The sequence below is a fragment of the Corvus moneduloides genome, chromosome 8 (genome assembly GCF_009650955.1).
Source record: "Corvus moneduloides isolate bCorMon1 chromosome 8, bCorMon1.pri, whole genome shotgun sequence".
NCBI lineage: Eukaryota > Metazoa > Chordata > Aves > Passeriformes > Corvidae > Corvus > Corvus moneduloides.
This window is the reverse complement of record NC_045483.1, coordinates 27,389,883-27,408,694: the sequence shown is the minus strand read 5'-3', so window position 1 is coordinate 27,408,694 and position 18,812 is coordinate 27,389,883. Positions and strand designations below refer to the sequence as shown.

At 41.1% G+C, this 18,812-nt stretch overlaps 2 protein-coding genes and 1 long non-coding RNA gene across 12 annotated transcripts in view; 2 read left to right on the top strand and 1 right to left on the bottom strand.

Moving 5' to 3' along the window:
- LDB3 (LIM domain binding 3) overlaps positions 1–7,791 on the top strand; it is a 111,497-nt gene extending 103,706 nt beyond the window's left edge. For all 9 annotated transcript variants that reach the window (XM_032117124.1, XM_032117121.1, XM_032117126.1 and 6 more), the window contains 3 exons: positions 456–576; positions 1,888–2,003; positions 3,198–7,791. In XM_032117124.1, the coding sequence (XP_031973015.1) occupies positions 456–576; positions 1,888–2,003; positions 3,198–3,287 (327 nt within the window). In that variant the 3' untranslated portion in view covers positions 3,288–7,791. The remainder of the gene's footprint in view (positions 1–455; positions 577–1,887; positions 2,004–3,197) is intronic.
- Positions 7,035–16,903, bottom strand: LOC116447695. The gene is made up of 2 exons (XR_004241657.1): positions 10,850–16,903; positions 7,035–7,999 (listed from the first exon to the last, which is right to left on the bottom strand). It is a non-coding gene; the product is annotated as an uncharacterized LOC116447695 (long non-coding RNA).
- A 146-nt stretch (positions 16,904–17,049) lies between these two features.
- The window catches only part of BMPR1A (bone morphogenetic protein receptor type 1A), a 75,400-nt gene continuing 73,637 nt past the window's right edge, over positions 17,050–18,812 (top strand). For both annotated transcript variants that reach the window (XR_004241654.1, XM_032117130.1), the window contains exon 1: positions 17,050–17,165. The gene's annotated coding sequence lies outside the window, so the exon portion shown is untranslated. The remainder of the gene's footprint in view (positions 17,166–18,812) is intronic.

The window sequence follows — 18,812 nt, the reverse complement described above, 5'->3', positions numbered from 1 at the left end:
GTAAAGAAATTACTACATAATCTAGATTATTTTGAAACAACAGACTTACACCACTTACTCTTGGTCTTAGAAAAACTAAAATTTATTTAACAAATCATACTCTTGCATTAAAGAGTTCATATTGGTTGTGTCAAAACAAAGGAGAAAATAATCAGAATCTTTGTGCAGAATCTCTCCTGCAACAGCAACTGGGCATGTTGATACAAACTGCTGGCTGAACCATGTTGTTTCACTTTGGCAAATACATTGTTCTAGAAAGCTTGCAGTCCTATTTCCTCTTTCTTTCCAAAAGGAGCCAAATTTCTGTCTTAATTCTTTCTTTTGAGGAGGGGAATTGGCTGATACAGAGGGGAAGAATTTAGAGCATCTCTGCCTTGTGTTTGTTCTCCAGGAAGAAGTTGCAGGGCTGGCTATTCTGCTGGAGATTTTTGTTGGTTTGTTTGTTTGTTTTACAGGAAGTGATGCATGCCCTAAAACAGACTTGGCACACAAGTTGCTTTGTCTGTGCTGCTTGTAAGAAGCCATTTGGGAATAGCCTGTTCCACATGGAGGACGGGGAACCTTACTGTGAGAAAGGTATGGCAATCCTGACAGGTCTGCACAGTAATCGTGTGCTTCATGTCCATGGAACGTAAGAATAGAGCAGCTGACGAACAAAATAGTATCAGTTACCCATCCAGCATGGATTATGTTTCCACTCTCCACATATTCAAGTGTTTGTGTCTCTGTATTTTGCTCCAGTTTATATGAGAGAATGGCAGAGCACTGGTCTTTGCCTCAGTGTTCACAATGCCTTCCCTCACTTCCTTCCCTTATGATACTTTCTTTTCCTACACATTTTCCCCTGTTCCACTCCACTCCTTGGTGTATTCTGCTCATCAGAAATGAAAGATTAGTCTTCTAGGGCTGCCCACAATCTCTCTCCTGAGTTGCTGGAGCTATGACCTCTGATGCTGCTGCCTCACCCTAGAATTGTTCAACCAACACTTTTGAAAAGATAGCTCTGCACAGATGTGCAACACATGGTAGTGCAGATTTTGCTTCCTGGCTGCTGCAACAGACAAACTGCTTCTTGCCAACTAAGAAAGGCAAAGGCCGTGTTTTCCCAAAATGGTACTTGCCATGCAAATGAGTTGCCTGACATACTTAGAAAGGAGTTAAGGTTTAAGTGGTATTCCCTCTGTATTCCCCTTGTGCATTCAGTGAGCTCCTGGCCTACTTCTCTCTGGTGATTCCTTCCTTATGGTTATGCAATTCAAATTTTACAAGTCAGAGTAGTTCTTAGTGAAGAGTAAAAACCATACAACATGACTGACTAAGTACCCTTTAAAACTGGATACTTTGTCATACCATCTAATGACTCTCATGAATTCCATACACCTTTGGAATTTCCACTAATATTTTTCAGTGTTAAGCCTTTCCAAATCACACTTGATAAAGTAAAGCTGTATTAATCAGCAACTGTGGGGTTTCCATAATGTTCTCTCTTAATGCAGAAAGAACATTAATCCAAGCATGGAAACTTGTAACATTCCCTTGTCATTAGACTCTTTTGTACAACCGTATTTGTCCTATGAATAGATTCCACATATATTAAAGCTAATTTGAAAGTAATGTGAGAAACATAACTTCAAATTCCATGGATTTTTTGTTTGTCTTCTACATTTGTGATGATAAATGTCATACTGATAGGGGTTCTGGACTGAGTTTGTATTTAAATAATGAAAGAAGAGAAGGAAATTTCAGTAGGAGTGTTTCAGTAAATGTAGTAGGAAACTGAACAAAAACAATCAAAACATTCATTGTCTGGAAATGTTCTATTTCTCTTGGACTTAATAGGATTACATTAAGAGTTTATTCTAAGTTTGCTTTCTTGTTTTGTTTTAGATTATATTGCTTTGTTCAGCACAAAATGTCATGGCTGTGATTATCCTGTTGAAGCTGGAGATAAATTCATTGAAGCTCTTGGACACACTTGGCATGACACCTGCTTCATTTGTGCTGTAGGTTCTACATCAAATACTATCTCACTCCTTTATACTTCTAAATTGTGTGGTAACATCAGAAAACCTGAAAGCAGGAATAACTAACATATGCTTAAGGATGCAGAGGGATGGAATTTCATTTTTTACTTGCATTTGGAGAAGGATGGGAGTAATCTTTCTTCCCCACCGTAAACTTTTACTAGAATTATGAAATTTGACCATCCTGAGTGTTTTCTAATAAAACATCTAGTTTTAGATAGTACATACAGCAGTACAAACCACTACTGCTGTTATTCTTTCCAGTGTTTGCCAAATAAAGATAGAGCAAGACTGAAAATAAATTAACACCATACTGAATAATATAACCATAATCTTACTTACAAAGCAGTGAAGTTTGGATTTCCATGCTGAATGCTTGTTGAAACTTGCAAAAAGAAGTCTGTTTAGAGAGCATGAATAGTAATTAGCATAGAAGTTGGTCAAACTCATCAATCTGTGGTGTGCACACAGCTCTAGAGTGTGGCCATATTCCCACACTCTGCACGCAAAGCAGAAAAATCCATATGATAAACAGTACTTTCATCTGGTTCTAATACCACTGAGCAGCTCTGCAACATATTATTCCTAAGGTAATAATACCTAGAATCTCTAATTAGCTAAAAATAGTATGTTGGTCACACCAAACTGACAGTGACAATTTCTAATGTTTGTTTAAGTCTAAAATTTAGGTAGAATAGTTGAAAGTATAGAAATGTTTATAAATATCTGAAGCTAAACTAGCTTTACAAAAAAGTGTCTTGTGAAAACTGAGGTCTTTTGGAAATTCTAACATACAAAGAAACACTAAGAGAGTTTCCTTCACAAGCTAACAGCTCTTAATCACTTATAAATATTGATCACTTATAAAGGCACTTTCTCTGAATATTTAATATTCTTTTGTGCTTGTTAATTTGCCTTAGCTACCCAGTTTTCTGTGGAAGTGATAGTTTTATTATATGTTGTTAATATGCAATTCTCACAGCGGGGGTCTTTTGAAGGACCTAACTTTATTTCTTTCAGTGGGTTAAATCAAGTGCAAATCCATACATGACTCCTAAAGACTATCAAAGAAATGCATGGGTAGAAGAGCAATACAGTTGAAATTGATAGCCACATCTTTCTCCCTTTTGTTTTTCCTTAATTCTTCCTGATTGTATTTATTATTAATTCTAGGTATGCCACGTGAATTTGGAAGGTCAGCCATTCTATTCCAAGAAGGATAAGCCACTGTGCAAGAAGCATGCCCATGCCATCAATGTTTAAAAGAAGTGTTGGTAGTCAGTAATGCTGGGGTAAAACAGATGACTAACTGGGCAATCGTAAAGTTGATAACCATGGCTAGCATTTCTCTTGGTAAAAGCTGGAAGTTGGTACTTCTGAAGTTTAACTTTATCCTCTTTCGTAAATGCAGAACGTGCTTATTGCAAAGTTCATACAAAAATCTACTGAATGAACAGTCAAAACCAAATGAACTAATGAACTAGTCCATTATTAGAGCAACAGTTGGGGGAAATATTGAAATTAACTAAAACCTTAATATAAAAAGTAATGTGCAAATATAGTTTTAAGTTAACTACCCACAGCAGATTTACTGCTTAGACCACACACTGGTGTTTAAAAACAACTGGAAAACTCTGTACTAAGTCATTTTCTTTCACAGCAAGAATGAGTAAGTGCCATATGTACAGTCATCTGTAGAACCAAAGGCTTTCAAAGGGAAATAAATAGATTAGGGCTTCCTCTAGGAAAAGTGAGTGCTATTCCATTATGTTGTGGTGCTACCTCATAGCATCAGATATTTTAGATTCTTTCCAAATAGCAAGTCTGCCTTGAATCCATATGTAGCTGGGAAGCCTAGGTGACAATCCATAACAGTTTGAAAATAAAATGGTTGGGTCAGCCTTGCTAGTGCACTTGGCTTCTATGTGCACAGTAAATAATTCACTTTCAAATCATAATGGAAAAGGACAGCTGGCTTTCTCCGAATTGCTCTTACACTGAATGGAATAGAGCTGGCTGGAAAGGCCAGCTTTTAATTCAAAACCAGTTTTCCTTTCCTCCCGTGGAAAAAAACAGATTCAAACTTGCTGTGGTTTCTAATTCCCACTGATATCAGAGGGAGGTAGGAACCTCCATCTGGATCTTCAGGCTGGCGAACACAGGAGAAACACATTCATCTAGCACAACTAGGTTTGAGAGCTAGCCTGCAAAAATTCCCTACTCTATCCCACATAATTAGGAAAAAGGCATTTTTTTTCCTACAGTAAATGAATGTTGCTTAAATATTCATAAGGCAGCAGGCACATACTCTTTATTCCTTTCCTTTGTTTAAATGCAACACATCATGAATTGTAGCAGTTTTTGCCATTGGAAAACAGCAGCTATGTTCCAACAATTAGGATAACCATCTTTTCTAACAACCATAAAGGCATCTCTCCTAATAGCTTGAGAACAACTTTCAAGTTGTTCAAACAGTTATTTATAGAACTCTATAGAAACTAGCAATACTTGTAGTACTGATAATACTTTTGAATATTTGAATATCAGTGACTTTTCTATTGGAGACAGCAGTTCTGTCTGATGGAGTTAAGATGGAAAGTCTGATCACCATTCGAGCTTTGTTAACTCGTTTAAGTGAGAATTACAATGTGTGCGCTGACAGCTTGCAGTACTGACAGTTTTTAATTAGTACTTCTGAGGCTGAGGATGCTTTCTATGGGCCACATGCTGGTGCCATCTGCACCTATTTGCCTTGTGTTTTGAGTAGCAAAAAATTACATAACATTGTCTGTCATGTCCCTCCCATGGGTAATGCCCATTTCATGGTAATTGGTGTGTCTTTTAAGGGATGAAAAACTATCCAAAGCTTGGGGTAGGAATAAATGAAATTTGGAGTTCTAATATAAGAGTTAAGTTAGCTGCAGGCAGTCTGCATCTTGGACAGAAATAACAACCTGAACTGCCTGTGGCAGTTTTGACATGTATGACCTGTATTTATTGAGTAGGTATGTTAGTTTTCACTGATCTTAGCAGTGATCTGCTCTGCGTTGCTACAGGGTCAGATTTTTGTATGCATGAATTATTCTAAAACACTAGTGCATTATATGCAAAGCCTTTTTTTTTTTTCTATAAGCAAGCAAATTTTCTGTTTTCAGTTGGTGCTGGGCTGGTGTGAATATGGTTCCATAGATTACAAAATCCAAAGATGTGGCTCATAATGTTCCCCAGAAGAGTAAATCGTAATTATGGAAGTTAAATATTTTTTTACACTCATATTTGACTTCCTTAAATACATATTCACAACAGTGAGAAAATTCTACATTTCCTTTTCATTTTTCAGTGCCATTCAACAAAATGCTGTTTATTATTATCTGTTATTTGAGAGATTTCACATCAGCATACTGTATACTGAGACTGCATTGAAGATTGCCTTTAGGCAGATTTGTGTGTTGGCCGCTGACTGGGACTGGCCTCTGACTGCAACATCAGAACAGGGAGTCAGGCTTCACAGGAAGGGCTTGTGATGGATGCCTCAGGAGAATTTCATGAGGTCTTTCACCTCTGATCTGCATGTGTTTCTATGTGTGTGTCTCATTCTCCCCTCCACCTTCCCCCTCAATGTCCCTATAAGCTTCCTCTTCGCTGGCAGTATGAAGGATAAATCTTTTTAGGATCTGGCCAGAGATGCTGGGCTGCAGCTTAGGGAGTACAGTCTGTGAAAAGCTGCTGGCAGGCAGCATGGCTGGGACTGAACTCCCTCAGGTTCCCTGGGAATCTCAGACTGGCAGCTGAAGTGGCCCAGATCAGCCTGGAGTTATTGGCATGGAGTGGGGAGGGGAGGGGAGGCTGGGATCAGAGAAGGGAGAGCACCTTTGGCAGCCAGAATGTAGGGGCTCTGCAGGCCTCTGGTTGAGTGGGAGAAGGTGAGGCACTGAGGAGATGGGAAGCCCTTCCTGAGGCTGGGGTTGGAGGGGGGGAATAGCCAGGTAAGGCCAGTTTCACCAAGCTGGCATGTCAGCTGGGGTGGGGCAGGGGGGGGGCGGGGTGGGGCAGCCAGGAGGACTCACTACAGTCAGGGAAAGGGCTTGAAGCAAGAAATTAGGGTACAAGTAGTTCCAAATAGCCCAGAGAGATGGTTTGAATACGTACAGAAGGGGCGAGCAAGGATCCAATCTGTTAAATTCGAAGTCTGGACTGCAGGAAAGGGAATGCAATGTACATAAGCAGAGCTGAGCTGGCTTGCAGGGTGGCAACAGTGAAAATGCAGCAGCACAGACTTCAGTGGGAGCTGTACTGGCTTGAGAGAGTCCTGAAAATTTCCTTGGGCAGAGAACCTGCACTGTAGCACATGCCCTGACTCCAGCTGGTGTCTGAGCAAGTGAGATTAAAGCTAGTTTACATATCACTATATGAGGTACAGTGGTATCTCTGAATGAAGAACAGAGATACCCTGAGGATTATCATGTAATAAAAATTTCCTGTTATGACTTGTGCTGCTTCATAATGTGGTCCAAAAATAGGGAATCCACGTACCCGCCCTTGATATCTCTATTAAGATACAATTTTTGCACATATCTGAACCAGAAATTTGTGAATAATAATGTAGCATTTTAACTTTCACAAGGGTAGAATATCACATAACTGCTGATACTCTTCTGATACATGTCACCTTTGTGATATGGAGAGGGTAAAATATATATAATAATATATATCTCTAAAATTCAAGATACGGCCTTTTAACTATCACTGAAAATAGTGTTGTACAAAAATATGCAAGATGAAAAATGTGTACTTGATCATGTTTTATGTCTTGTAATAGATACCTGGGATAAATCCTAAGTTCTTCTGAATATTTCTTTTCATTCTAATTAATGTGAGGTTTTACCCAATAAAACAAAGATACTGTACCTCTGAATGATCAATTAAAAAGATCTGTATTTTATATAACTAAAAAGTGTTCAGTAACTTTTCAGTCGGAGGATTCAGAAGCTATTTTAATGCTTTTCTCTCTTTTGGTGTTCTTTTTGCAGAGCAGGGTAAATTAAATGTTTCCAAAGAAGGCCACTTTTATTATGTGGGCAGAAAAAACAGCCTTAGAACTTCTTTTTATTAGTTTTTACTGTATTGGATTCACACATTACAGATTTCTAAAATCAATTCAAAACAAGGAAAAATACTTTTCTATTGGTCCTTCAGTGGTCAGTACTTTGGGTGAAATGTTTTGCTAAAGATTACTTGTATTTATGTTTAAATAATGTGGATGTCCACAGCACTGAACACATTCATTAGTGTCTAATGCTGGACACACTAATGTTTGTTTGCAATACTCGTCTCCTGGTAGTGGATATTAATTTGTTTAGTATTTATAAACATCAGAATTTGAAACTGAGTGATTTATTGCCTGCAGTGATCATATATTAGAAGTCTAGGTTTTAAAATATTTTGACATGTTGACTTGATGCCACAAGTGCCCTTGCTTTTAGATAGATATTTTTTCCTAAGTTCCTAGTTATTTCAGAACAGAATGTCGTGTGGTTTATGAGATGTAATTACCTTGCATGGATTATCTCTGCCAACATGAATAAAACAGTCTAGTAATAAAAGCAATGTGCAAATACAGTTAAAGCTTTATGATCTGGGTATATTTATTAATATGGCATGTGAACAGCTGACAGATTTCAGCCATGTAATATCAGTAAGAAAGCATACACAAGCTTGTACTCTCTACTTCAGACTTGAAAATAAAATTTGAAAGCATTGGTTTCAACTTTATTGTATATCAGTCTTGAATATTTTATTGACCAAAAAGTGCTGTTTTAAACAAATATTAGTATGCTTAAAACATTCAGTCTGCTAACAGTACGTGTTGTAACTTAGCAAGACCTGTATAGTCCCAGACCTTATTGTCAACAAATACTGTTTATAGTAACTTTGTAAGGAGTGGGTAGATCCTGTCTTCAGTTACATGGATGCATCTGCAAACAAAGTTTGACTGCGTAAGTTCAGGTAGGTGTTCTTCCATTTCTTAGCAGAAGTTATTTAAAATACACAAAATGTTTTAAACATCTTCATTGAGCTCTAGTGCCAAGAAATATGCACAAATGAAGGGATGACTTCATATAACAGTGTGTTTTATAAAACAGCCATTTCATACATTCCTGTTGCACACCTCTCAGGAATGCAGGCTTTTTAGAGATACAACTAAGTATATTACACATAATTAAGAAATTAGATGATAAATGGATAGACTTGGATTTAGATGCCATTACAAAGTATAGCATCAGGAATCACAACTTTGTGCACTTCTGATTTTATTTTACAGCCCTAATTTCTGTTTACAATTTGCATAAGGAAATACAATTGAAAAGAATGCCCAGTATTTACACAGTATTTTGTCCGATCAAAATTGCTGTTTTTCAGATTGTCTGTTCTGACCTTTAACCTTTGCACAAGACAGTGCTTCCTAAACTGTGCACTGTGATCCCTGGAGAGTTCAGTTGTTGGAACTGGGAGCAATAGAGGCATAAGCACAGCACCATGCCAGCTGACAGGGTGGAAAAAGTGAATAGAGCAAAGTTCATTACTAAAGGACATGGTGCAAAATAGTTTGACAAGTGCTGCATTAAGGGATTCTTACCAGAGATTCTTAAAGAGAGATTATTGCTCTGAAGAAAATGGTGATTTCAAAAGTACAGGCTTTGGCATTGTTTCCCCCTCCCACCCCAATTGTGCATCTTGAATTCAGCCAGCTTCTGTTGATTAAGAAAGGAAGGAATGTGTGAATAAGATTACTGAAACCATTATTGAATACACAATGAAATGCTTTGTTCTGCCATGCAAACCAGTGTTATGGATGAGATTCAGACTATATTCAGGCATAAATTCTGTATGCCTATGAAATATGCCCTTGGATAGCTGTTAAAATACAGTTCCTCCTTCTCTTAGGAAGATTACATCAAAAGAAAACAGTAACAAATGTGTGTTGTACTAATAAGGACTGTCAGGCTGAGTCACAAGAATTTTCTCTGTAATAAAGATAAGAAGGGATTTTTTTTTAACAAAGCTAAACTTTTGAACAAAACATTTTTCCTTTAAAAGTTTCCAGATTTTAACTGTTAGAGAATAATAAATTAGTATGCATAAAGTATCATTAATAAATCTGCCTCTACTACAAAAGTATTTTCTAATCTTACTACTTCAGAAATCAGATTATTTTCATTAATGACAAAGATGTTACGGAAATTCTTCTGCTTCCACTTAGTTTTACTGTGCATAGTGTTACTGAAAAAAGAGTTGAGATTTATTTTTATTAGAAGATATAGATAAAAATACAACCTTGAATTGAATGAAGGTGATGGTTCTTCCAGTGCTTGTGGAATGAATGCTGCCTGCTACACTAAAGCCAGAAAACTTGCTGTTCTTCTAGATTTATTCTCATGGTGTATTAAAGAGGATGTTTTGGATATTTAGGAAGTTTAATAAATATCTATAGCCATAATTAAAGATCTCATTTCAAAACAAAAGAATGATTTACAGTGTTTAAATTATTTTAAGATCTAATCACATGTAGACTGGAAAATAATGTTGGGATCGAGGTTTAGTTTCATTTAAAGAAATCTTCATGTTGACTAATGCAGGAATTCCTGCATGCATGTATGGGACATGTATGTGGATCAAAACACTCAGAACTGAGATTCTGATTTCCTTTAGGTGGACGTGTTTCATACCTGCACTATTTGAGCCTAAATTGTTGTCATATAGTCCATTTACTATATATAGGTTAAGAATAATCCATTAATCTGAGTGTACCTTGAGACCTGGCTTTTGTTATCTGTTAGGTATTTGTGCTTTATGAAGTAACAACTCCACAATTCTGATGGCATAGGAGATGTAGGAGCAGAAAAAAGGGCACACTTTCAAAAAATATGGCTTCATATAAGAAACAGGGATTCAGGAATAAAATTTTTATTTGTGCATTATAAACAAAGACCAGGTATTTTTCTTTCACAACCAAATATTCTTCTGCTGTCCCCTGCACATTCCTTCACAGACTTTATTTTTCTTCCTGCACATTTTTCCCTGTACTGACTCCAAGGATATTGTAAATTTCCCTGTGATTAATGCACATTAATTCCTGTTCCTTACACAGGCCTGTAAGCTGTGGGGTAAAAGGTGACAGTGGGCTGTGCTGTTCATGTGACTGTATTCAGCCCACTGCATCCTGCAAATACCAGACTTCCTGAGATTTATTGTGGATACACAATATAGATGACACTAATTGAAAGTTTCTGCTTTTTTGCATGTACACTACACAGCATCTACCTCTGGCCAAAAAGTCCTTGCAAGAAATCTGAAGTGCTAGCCAGGGATTCTGGTTCTAGCTGTGGCCTCAAATAGAGCATACCTGAATCTAAACTGTGTGGTTATAAAATAATGACAGAGCACAGTTTGCCTTTGAGATTGTATTCCCAGTGCTAGGTGCTGCAGCAAAAGGACAACAGGGCTGTTTTGTGGATGGTGATTTAGTACTATGTACTGCAGTTTCTGGAATGGGAGCCCTTCTGAGCTGCCATTCCTCTGTTACTGCATTGTGACACCAGTCTGAATTCAAACTTGCAAAGATTTCAGGTCATTTGGCAAAATTTACTTGTTTTCATGTTGAAGGACTCCCATGTTTTCCACATGTAACTTACTCAGCTTTGTGTTAGACATCCTGTAACAGATTGGAAGCAGTCTGCTGGTGCTAAGACTGTCAGACTTCTAGGACAGGAGACACTTCCTGAGAGATTAAATTCTCAGGGACAAATACATAACACATTACCCACCTTTTATAGACTTACATGGCTGGTGGTTGTTGGAGACTTCATTGACTCCCTAAACAGTCTCAGAAGTTGCTCTCTGTTTAGAAGTTCTCTAAAAAGAAACAGTCAGTGTTAGTAAAAAGTAGATATTAAAGTTTGGGGATAGTGTGTATCCTTAGGGTCCATATTTGCCTATTTAGTACAACTGCAAACAGTTCTTGCCCCTGTGCAATTCTCACCAAAAAAAAAGAAAAAAAGCATAACAGAGGGCTGTTACTACTCCTCCCTAACTCTGGGTAAGAATCCTCATTCCCATCCAGCTTAGGGAAATTCACTGGCACAGGAAGGTATAAATTACATCTCTCTGTGCCAGCTTCAGAGAACCTGGCCACAAATACTTCAGCTGAGATGAGTTTGTTCATTTCTTTAAAGCACAGTGAGAAAGATTGTGCTTTCTCTGATCTTGTAACTTTAAAAAATATTAATAGAACAATCTTTAAGTAAAAAGACAGTTAAGTAAATGTTTATTTTAGACCTTCATTATTAAGTACAACTACTTAAAAGTGAACAATTGCTATCAAAGAGGGCATATGCAAAAGTAGTAAAATGAGGGTAAAATATAGGAGGGTGAAAATGCAAAGAAAAAGTAGCTTTTAGCATAACAATTAACCACCCAATCTACCCTTCCTTTATTCCTTGCAGGGTAATTCGTTGTAAGTGAATTAATGGTGAAACATTCAGTAATAGGCCTTGGTAAGGAAATAGGAGCAGTGTATCAGGATATCCTTTTTCCGCCCCAGAGAACCAATACTTTCAATTTTATATACAACGGAAGTAATTAATTGTAACACAAAGAAGCACAGCTGTGTTTCCTGATGGTCACACATGCAATAGCTGCTATTGTTTAGCATTCTGAGTATGTACAATGCAAACTGTTCAACTGCTTGGAACATTTTATATTCTCAGGGATTTAATTTCTATTAGCAGCTTTTGAATCCATAGTGGCTTTTTAATATGCTATTATCTTAGATCCAATCCTGCATCCCTAATCAGGTAATTTTTTGCTGATGCCAGTGAGAGTTTATTAGGTGTAGCTGCCAAATGAGGAGATTTGCAGACACAGGCCAATTTCTCAGTGGAAGCAAAGGGAGTTACAGACTATTTTTCGGGATTTGCTTTTACCTGTATGAGTTCACCTTGTTCAAGTTACAGTTTCAGTTAATATTCAAGTATCTTACAGACTATGAGAGAAAAGCTTCATTGCTATGCCTTTAACTTCATTATATATTTTCAGACATTTTAGCTGACTGCTGGGACTGATACACAAGTATATCCTTTTATTATTCTGTAGACCTATATTATCTTGGTTTCACTAGAATATGAAAAAAGAGGTGAATGAGACTATTTTGCTGCATTTGCTCTTATTTAATAGCAATGTAGTCATGTTTAAAGGTTTGGACTGAGAAAAAATAATAAAGTGATTAAATTATTTCATTCATTTTTTTGTATAGGATTCAGATCTGTTTCATTCTAACCAGCTTGGAAGAACAGAGCATTTTCAGTCTCATAAATGTCCATCTTTGTAAATCTCTACAGCACCCACTCCTACAGCTGCCAGAAACACATCCACTTGAATCCATGCCTCATGAGGACAAAGCTGTTATACACACCAAGACAGAAATTTTCTGTACTGAAAAGAATTCGCCTTGTGTAACAGCAGGTTTTAAAAACATTTCCGCTTTCAACAGTGCTCCAGTTTCAGGACAAAGCCTGAGCATCAGGCTTAACAGAGGAACTGTTAATACAGTGTGGGTTTGGATCTAAGGATTATTCAAACTTGTAAAAGAAACTAACAGATACCTCGTGTAAAAAAAAGGTGGAGGAACACAAACATTTAGCTTCTCTCTAAGTATTAATTAAACTTCTTTGTAGATCATTTAGCACCACTGACTGATAATTCAGAACATAAATTTTAAAATCAGCACTACACTCTAACGCTAAATACTTAATCTCCTCTGAGCAAATGAAGACTTTTGGGATTTTATGTGCATGCATCTAGGGGAGAACATATTACTAATTCTCCAAACAAACTGATATGAGTGAGGCACCCCAGTGAAGCGTCTGCTGAGCCTACAAATATTTTCCTTTTGCTTTGCTAAGGCTTTTAATGCTCTGGCTTTAAGAAAAACAAAGTAATCTGAAATGTTTCTTTGTATTTAGAAGGAGCGTTATCTCAGGGTTTATTACAACGTGGTGAGAAGACTGCAACAAGGGTTTTGTACATGGGAATCCATAAAAACAAAATCGTACAGCTCAACTAGGCACAGGAAGGAGAAACAGAAAAAGCAGCAGGAAGTTTGGTCCTTGACTGGGAAGGTGTCTCCCAGAGCAAAGTGCTCCCATCACTGCAGCCCTTTGCCACACCAGTGGAGTCAGTTCCTCCTGCACAGCTCAGTGAGGAATCAGCTCCCACCCTGCAGCAGCTGATGGGGACAGGTACAGCCATTCTGCCCTCCTTCCTCCACGGCCACCTGCACAAGGCTGAGGAAGAATCCCTTGCAGAAGCCCAAGTAACCCCAAAACACACCAAGTGCTTGAGCTGTGGGAAACTTTTCCTATTTCCTTGTGCCCATGCTCTGCACATTGAACTGTCATTCCTTGGATTATTGCCCCCGTGCTCTCCAGTGCTGCCCTGGACTCAGTTCCACACCACGCTGGTTGGACTTGAGGTTGAGCAGGGCTTGCCTCTTTACTACCACTGCTCCACTAGCATAAATTTTTAGAAAACATCTTTATTCACAGATTTGACTCTCCCTTATTGAATTAATTTTGCTTACATTTAAAGAACTTAATAAAATCCATGACTTTTTGTAAGTAACAGCTGAATAAATTTTTAATCAAAAGAATATGGTTTCAAGTAAAATAATTCTGAAAAAGAGACAAAGCCAAATTCATGTCATATTAAGTGAAATAATTGTGTCCCTGGCTGAAGGGCAATATTCTTTTAATATGCAGCATGGAATATTTATTTTGGTAACAGTAACAGAGAAATACTCATCTAATTGCAAACAGTTTTCAAAAATATATTTGGACCACAGATTTAAGACATGAATTCCAGAGACTGAAGGGAAGGATGATCTACAAAGATCAAGTCCTATCACATGGCTGACTTTCTCCCTATATATACCTCTTTGTTCTTTTGATATTCAAGTTTGTAGCTCCCTAGTGATTCCAAGAATTAATAAGAAATTCCTGGAGAGGAAATAACAATGAAAGCAGCTGGAAGACTATCCAATTTTTTTTTTTTTTTTTAAATACAGTTCTCTTTATCATGACAGTCAGTTTTGAAGTGCTTCTTCTATATCTCATGTTAGACTTCCACACCTCATCTTGGCCAAATGTCAAATGAAGGTATGTTTATTTTCAGACTTCAGTGTTTTTTGAGTGTTGCTCAATTAACAAAATAAATACTTTGTGTTACCAAAACCTGGTGTGTCTGAGTTCTTGCAGATTCCTAAAATCCTCACCAGGTAAGATTGCTGCTGCTAACTAGCTTGCTGGAACCCTGTGCCCTTCTGAGAGCCCATCACCTAAAGTGTTCATTTTCTGGTTTAAACAGGTTCCTCTACCTATCCTGGTAGAGATATTGGAAACATAAGTACTGCACTGTTTTGAAAGACCTCAGTATTTTCTATGGGATGTTTCATCAGACATCCATCACAATCTAAATACTTTCTAAGGTGGTTGTGATTCATCATTCTGGATTAGGATGCAGTTTGGTCTCCTGCAGCCCAAATATTATTATAATGTAGTTTGCTTTTGCAGACTTTATTTTGTAATTAAGACAAGGAGTTAACAGCACTCAGTGATGCAGAGATGGGCATTACTTGCCATAGCAATACAAACTCATCCTCAGCAACACTGTTCCTGACCCAACAGGGACTGCCACTTGTGGGTATCTTCAGTGCCCAAGTGCCTTCAAAAATGCTGGCTGAGACAGCAATTTCTGCAATGTGTAAAGTTACCACACCAAGAACTGGATGAAAAGAGTTGATCCATTTCACAAAAAGGGTTAACTACATTTCAAGGCTAGTGGCTGTTGCTAAATTCATGCATCCTGGATTGAAATCAGCATCTAACATCTGACAAGCACTGGGCTGTATTAGCACACATTATTACTGAAGAGATGCTAGCACTAACAGCTTTGGTTCTGGTTGGGAGCACACACATGCATGTTGCATTCTTCTTCCATATTGAGTGTCTATTCTGCTGCTATAATCTGATAGTACATAGAGTGGAAGAACAGCAGACTCATATTTTCCTTTGAAATTATAAACATAAGCATAGGAGTTCTGTATTGCTTGGCATGGAAGCTGTGATTTTGTCTTTCTTGCAGGCTGGCTTTGTTTTGGACACTGACAGATTTTTCTGGATGATGGTGATCGGAAAAAATTTTGTAAAAGTCTAGTAAGACAAGACCTGCATTTTTAAATGCCTATCACCACAGTATCTGGCCACATACAATTATTAGGTGTGCCTTTACCTGCCTGCATTTTAAAGGAGTCTGTGAAGGTGATAGGTTTGAAGTTATACTTCCTCTTTTGTTTTGCTATGTAGGATAGTACACAAGCACTCATCTAACAATCTGCGGGTAAAACACATGCGAGGCAGAATGCAGTGCCCTCACATTCAGAGGTGACAACTCTGGAGTGGAGTACACAACATTTACAAGTCCTATCTGATATTACCATGCAAAAATGGAGCTACACTGTGGAGAGGTCAACAAAATAAGCAAGCCCATGTTTCCCGCAATACAGGCACATGTGGCTATTTGGCACCAATAAGCCAGATTGCTTCCCAACTGGTTATTCTCTAGAAACAGTTTATCTGGGCAGGCATCTCCACACCAGCAATTACTGGTGTGTCCTGAAGGCCTAGAGAGTGTTTTGGTGTGCAGCAAAGGGAAACTGAGTAGGTCTGTACGATCCAAGTGATCTTCATTTCCCCCTGTAGCTGGCTTTGCGTGGCAAGTTCTTGATGCAGAGTAACCAAGTGACAGGACAGGTGAAAGGCAAGAGCACATCAGCAGCACAACTGCTGTCACATGGTTGAGTGAAGGATTAAAATCAGCAGCCCAGGTGGGAGCCGTGCAGCCTCCCCGGCACATGACACTGTCACTGGAGCTCCTTCTGCACTGCTGCTGGGAGACCTCACTTGAAGACAGACAGACAAATTATTACTTTTCCAATTTGTCCTAATGATAAGGAGCTTCAAAATACAATGCAAATCATGGCCTTCAGCATCCTTATCAGCAAGCAGAGCAGCTCATTGCAGAAGTAATAATGTATTCCAATCTAACTAACTGGGCATATTTATTTAGATACAGGAAATGGAAAAAGCAAACAAACAATGCTGTCCTTTGCAATGGAACTCTATCCCTCCTGCGGCACTGCAACGTCAGCTTTCCCAGAACTATTTTTCCACGAAGCTGAAAGGCCCATGTGAGTCCCTCATGTTTCCCTACGCTGCTGCCACCATTGCCTGCTCGCCGCCCTCCCCAGCGCACACGCAGCCCCCTACAACTCCCATCAAAGCCGCTCCGGCAATCCTCCACCCCACCTGCTCTGTGAATCCTGGCAGCAGGTCCGCTTTCCACGGCACCAACCCCACCAGCACCTGGACGGAGCTTCCCGGCCCTGCAGCCAAATGCAGCCGCAGCTGCTTTTCTCGACCCTCTTCAAGGCCAGCAGTGCTTCCATGATACCGGCTTGGCCACTTTTTGCCCTCACACCTTCCTGCCCTTTCCTAGAGGAGCTTCTTCACGGGGAAAGCGCTGCTGGGCGGCGGGGCAGGATAACGCCCGGGCCCGGGCGCCCAGCGACACGCTGGCCCGGGCTGCGGCCCGCGCTCCCGCCCGCGGAGGGGCTACTGGGGAGGAAAAGCAGGCCCGGCCGGCTCCTCCCGGCCAACTTTTCTTCCCGGGGACCCCCGCCAGCCCTCCCGCCCATGGCACGTGCTGACGGACGGGCGGGGGTGGCGGGCGCGCTCCCGCCTCCCCGCGGCCCCCGCCGCGCGCGCGCCCGGCTGCAGTGATTGGAATCCGGCTCGTTCCCGCCCCGCCCCGCAGGGACGCGCCGGGAGCGCCTGCCGGGACACGGAGCCTGCGCCGAGCCCGCGCCGCGCCGTCCCGCCCTCCCCCGCCCGACACGCACCCGCCTTCGCCCCCGTCTCAGCGGAGCCGTCGGGGCCCCGGGAACGGCCCGCGGAGCGCGGCGGGGAGCGGGCCCCCTCCCCCTTCGCCTGCCGTCCCCGCGCGGAGGATGAGGAGCCCCCACCGCCGGTGAGTGCGGGCCGCGCCGCGGAGGCCTCGGCCGGGCAGGCGGGCGGGCGGGGAGAGCCGGGGCGCCCTGGGCAGCGCCGCGCCCGCACCGCTCCCTCTGCGGCTGGGGCCGCGGGGCGCTCCCTCCGCGGCGATGCCCCTTCCGCGCCGTCGGGCGGCCCGGCCTGGGCGGTGCCCGGCGGGGTCTGCGCCCCTCCCGCCCCCGCGCCGGCCCTGGGCAGCGCCGTCGAAGGCGGACTCCGCTGCGGCTGGCGGCGGCCCTCCCGCCCCGGCCTGGCTTCCTGGGGGCCGGGGAGCACCCCCGGCCCGGCCGCCCTGCCCCGCCGCGGCGCTGGGGGCGCTGCCCGCCGCCGGGCCGGGCCGGGTGGGGGCTGCGCGGGGTCCGCGGGTCCCTTCGTGGGCAGGGCTGGCGCGGCCGTGCGCTCCCTCCCGCCCTCCTGCGCTCCCTCCCCGGTGTTGTAATCCCGGGCCCGGTGCCGAGCGGCCCCAGCCGGAGCGAGCGGCAGCGCCCGTCGTCGTGGGAAGGGTATGAGGAATAAGGTGCTTCGCCTTCCTTTTGTGCGAGCCTTGAACAAAGCTGGACGCCGGCTTTCCAAAAAGGTTTTGCCGTTCAGCGACGTCTAACAAAAAAAACCTGAAGAAATAATAACCCCAAATAATCTCCCGTACCTTAGCAGTGAAAGGCTGTTCTGTTGAGGACCGATTATGTACGCGGTTTTCATAACTGATTACAAAATCTGTTGAACAGGGTTCAAAAGCATAAATGGCTTTTTACCACCTTTCAATCAACCACCCTCTGATGTTGTTTTGGTAAAATTAAGAGTGAATTCAGCAGCAGGGAATAGTAGGTTGTGGTATTTCCTTTCAGCAGTTGCCTGTTACTTTGTGTCAAGTTGTATGACGATTTTTCCCAGTGTAAATTGATTGCCCTCCAAATTTACATATTTTGTTCTCTGCCTAGAGATAATTATCTTTGAGTTCTTTTATCAAGTTAGCACGCTAGGGATTGTTCAGGCCTGTTACCTGCAGGGATAGAGAAGCTGCTTTTGTAGATGAGGAAGATTCTCCTGAATTGAAAGGCTTGTTTGATTTGTAGTAGAACCTAGTCCTGGAATAAAAAAGCGAATACAAGAGCAGTTTCTAGTCAGATAATTTAACCAGTCTATACCTAGAAATACTCCATGTTGTGGCATTTGTGGCAGCCTGCATAAAACTTTTGCTGACAATGTGTTTGTCTTTTGGTCTTGTACTTTTGTTCTCTTGTAGCTTTTTCTTAGGTTATGCACCACATTTCGTTTGGGGATGTGTGTGTGGGGCTGTGTATTTTATACGTATTTATATACACCCATACAACCTCGTAGGCCTTGAGATCTGGTTTGAAATTTTATGAAGGGTCTTCTCATGCACCTGCAAGATTCAGCTGCCAGCCCTTAGTATGTCCCGCTGGCTGATCTCTTCCAGGGACAGATAGTATATGTAGCTGGATCTGAAGTATTTTCTTCCCTAAATTGTGAAGTAATTTAGTTTTGAAAGGGACCTTTGGATGTTATCTGTTTAATCCTTTGTTCAAGTAAGAGCAGAAAGCTCTTGTTAAACTGCAAGCCTGAAATAGCATGTTACTTGGAATTCACTGATCAAACACATGTT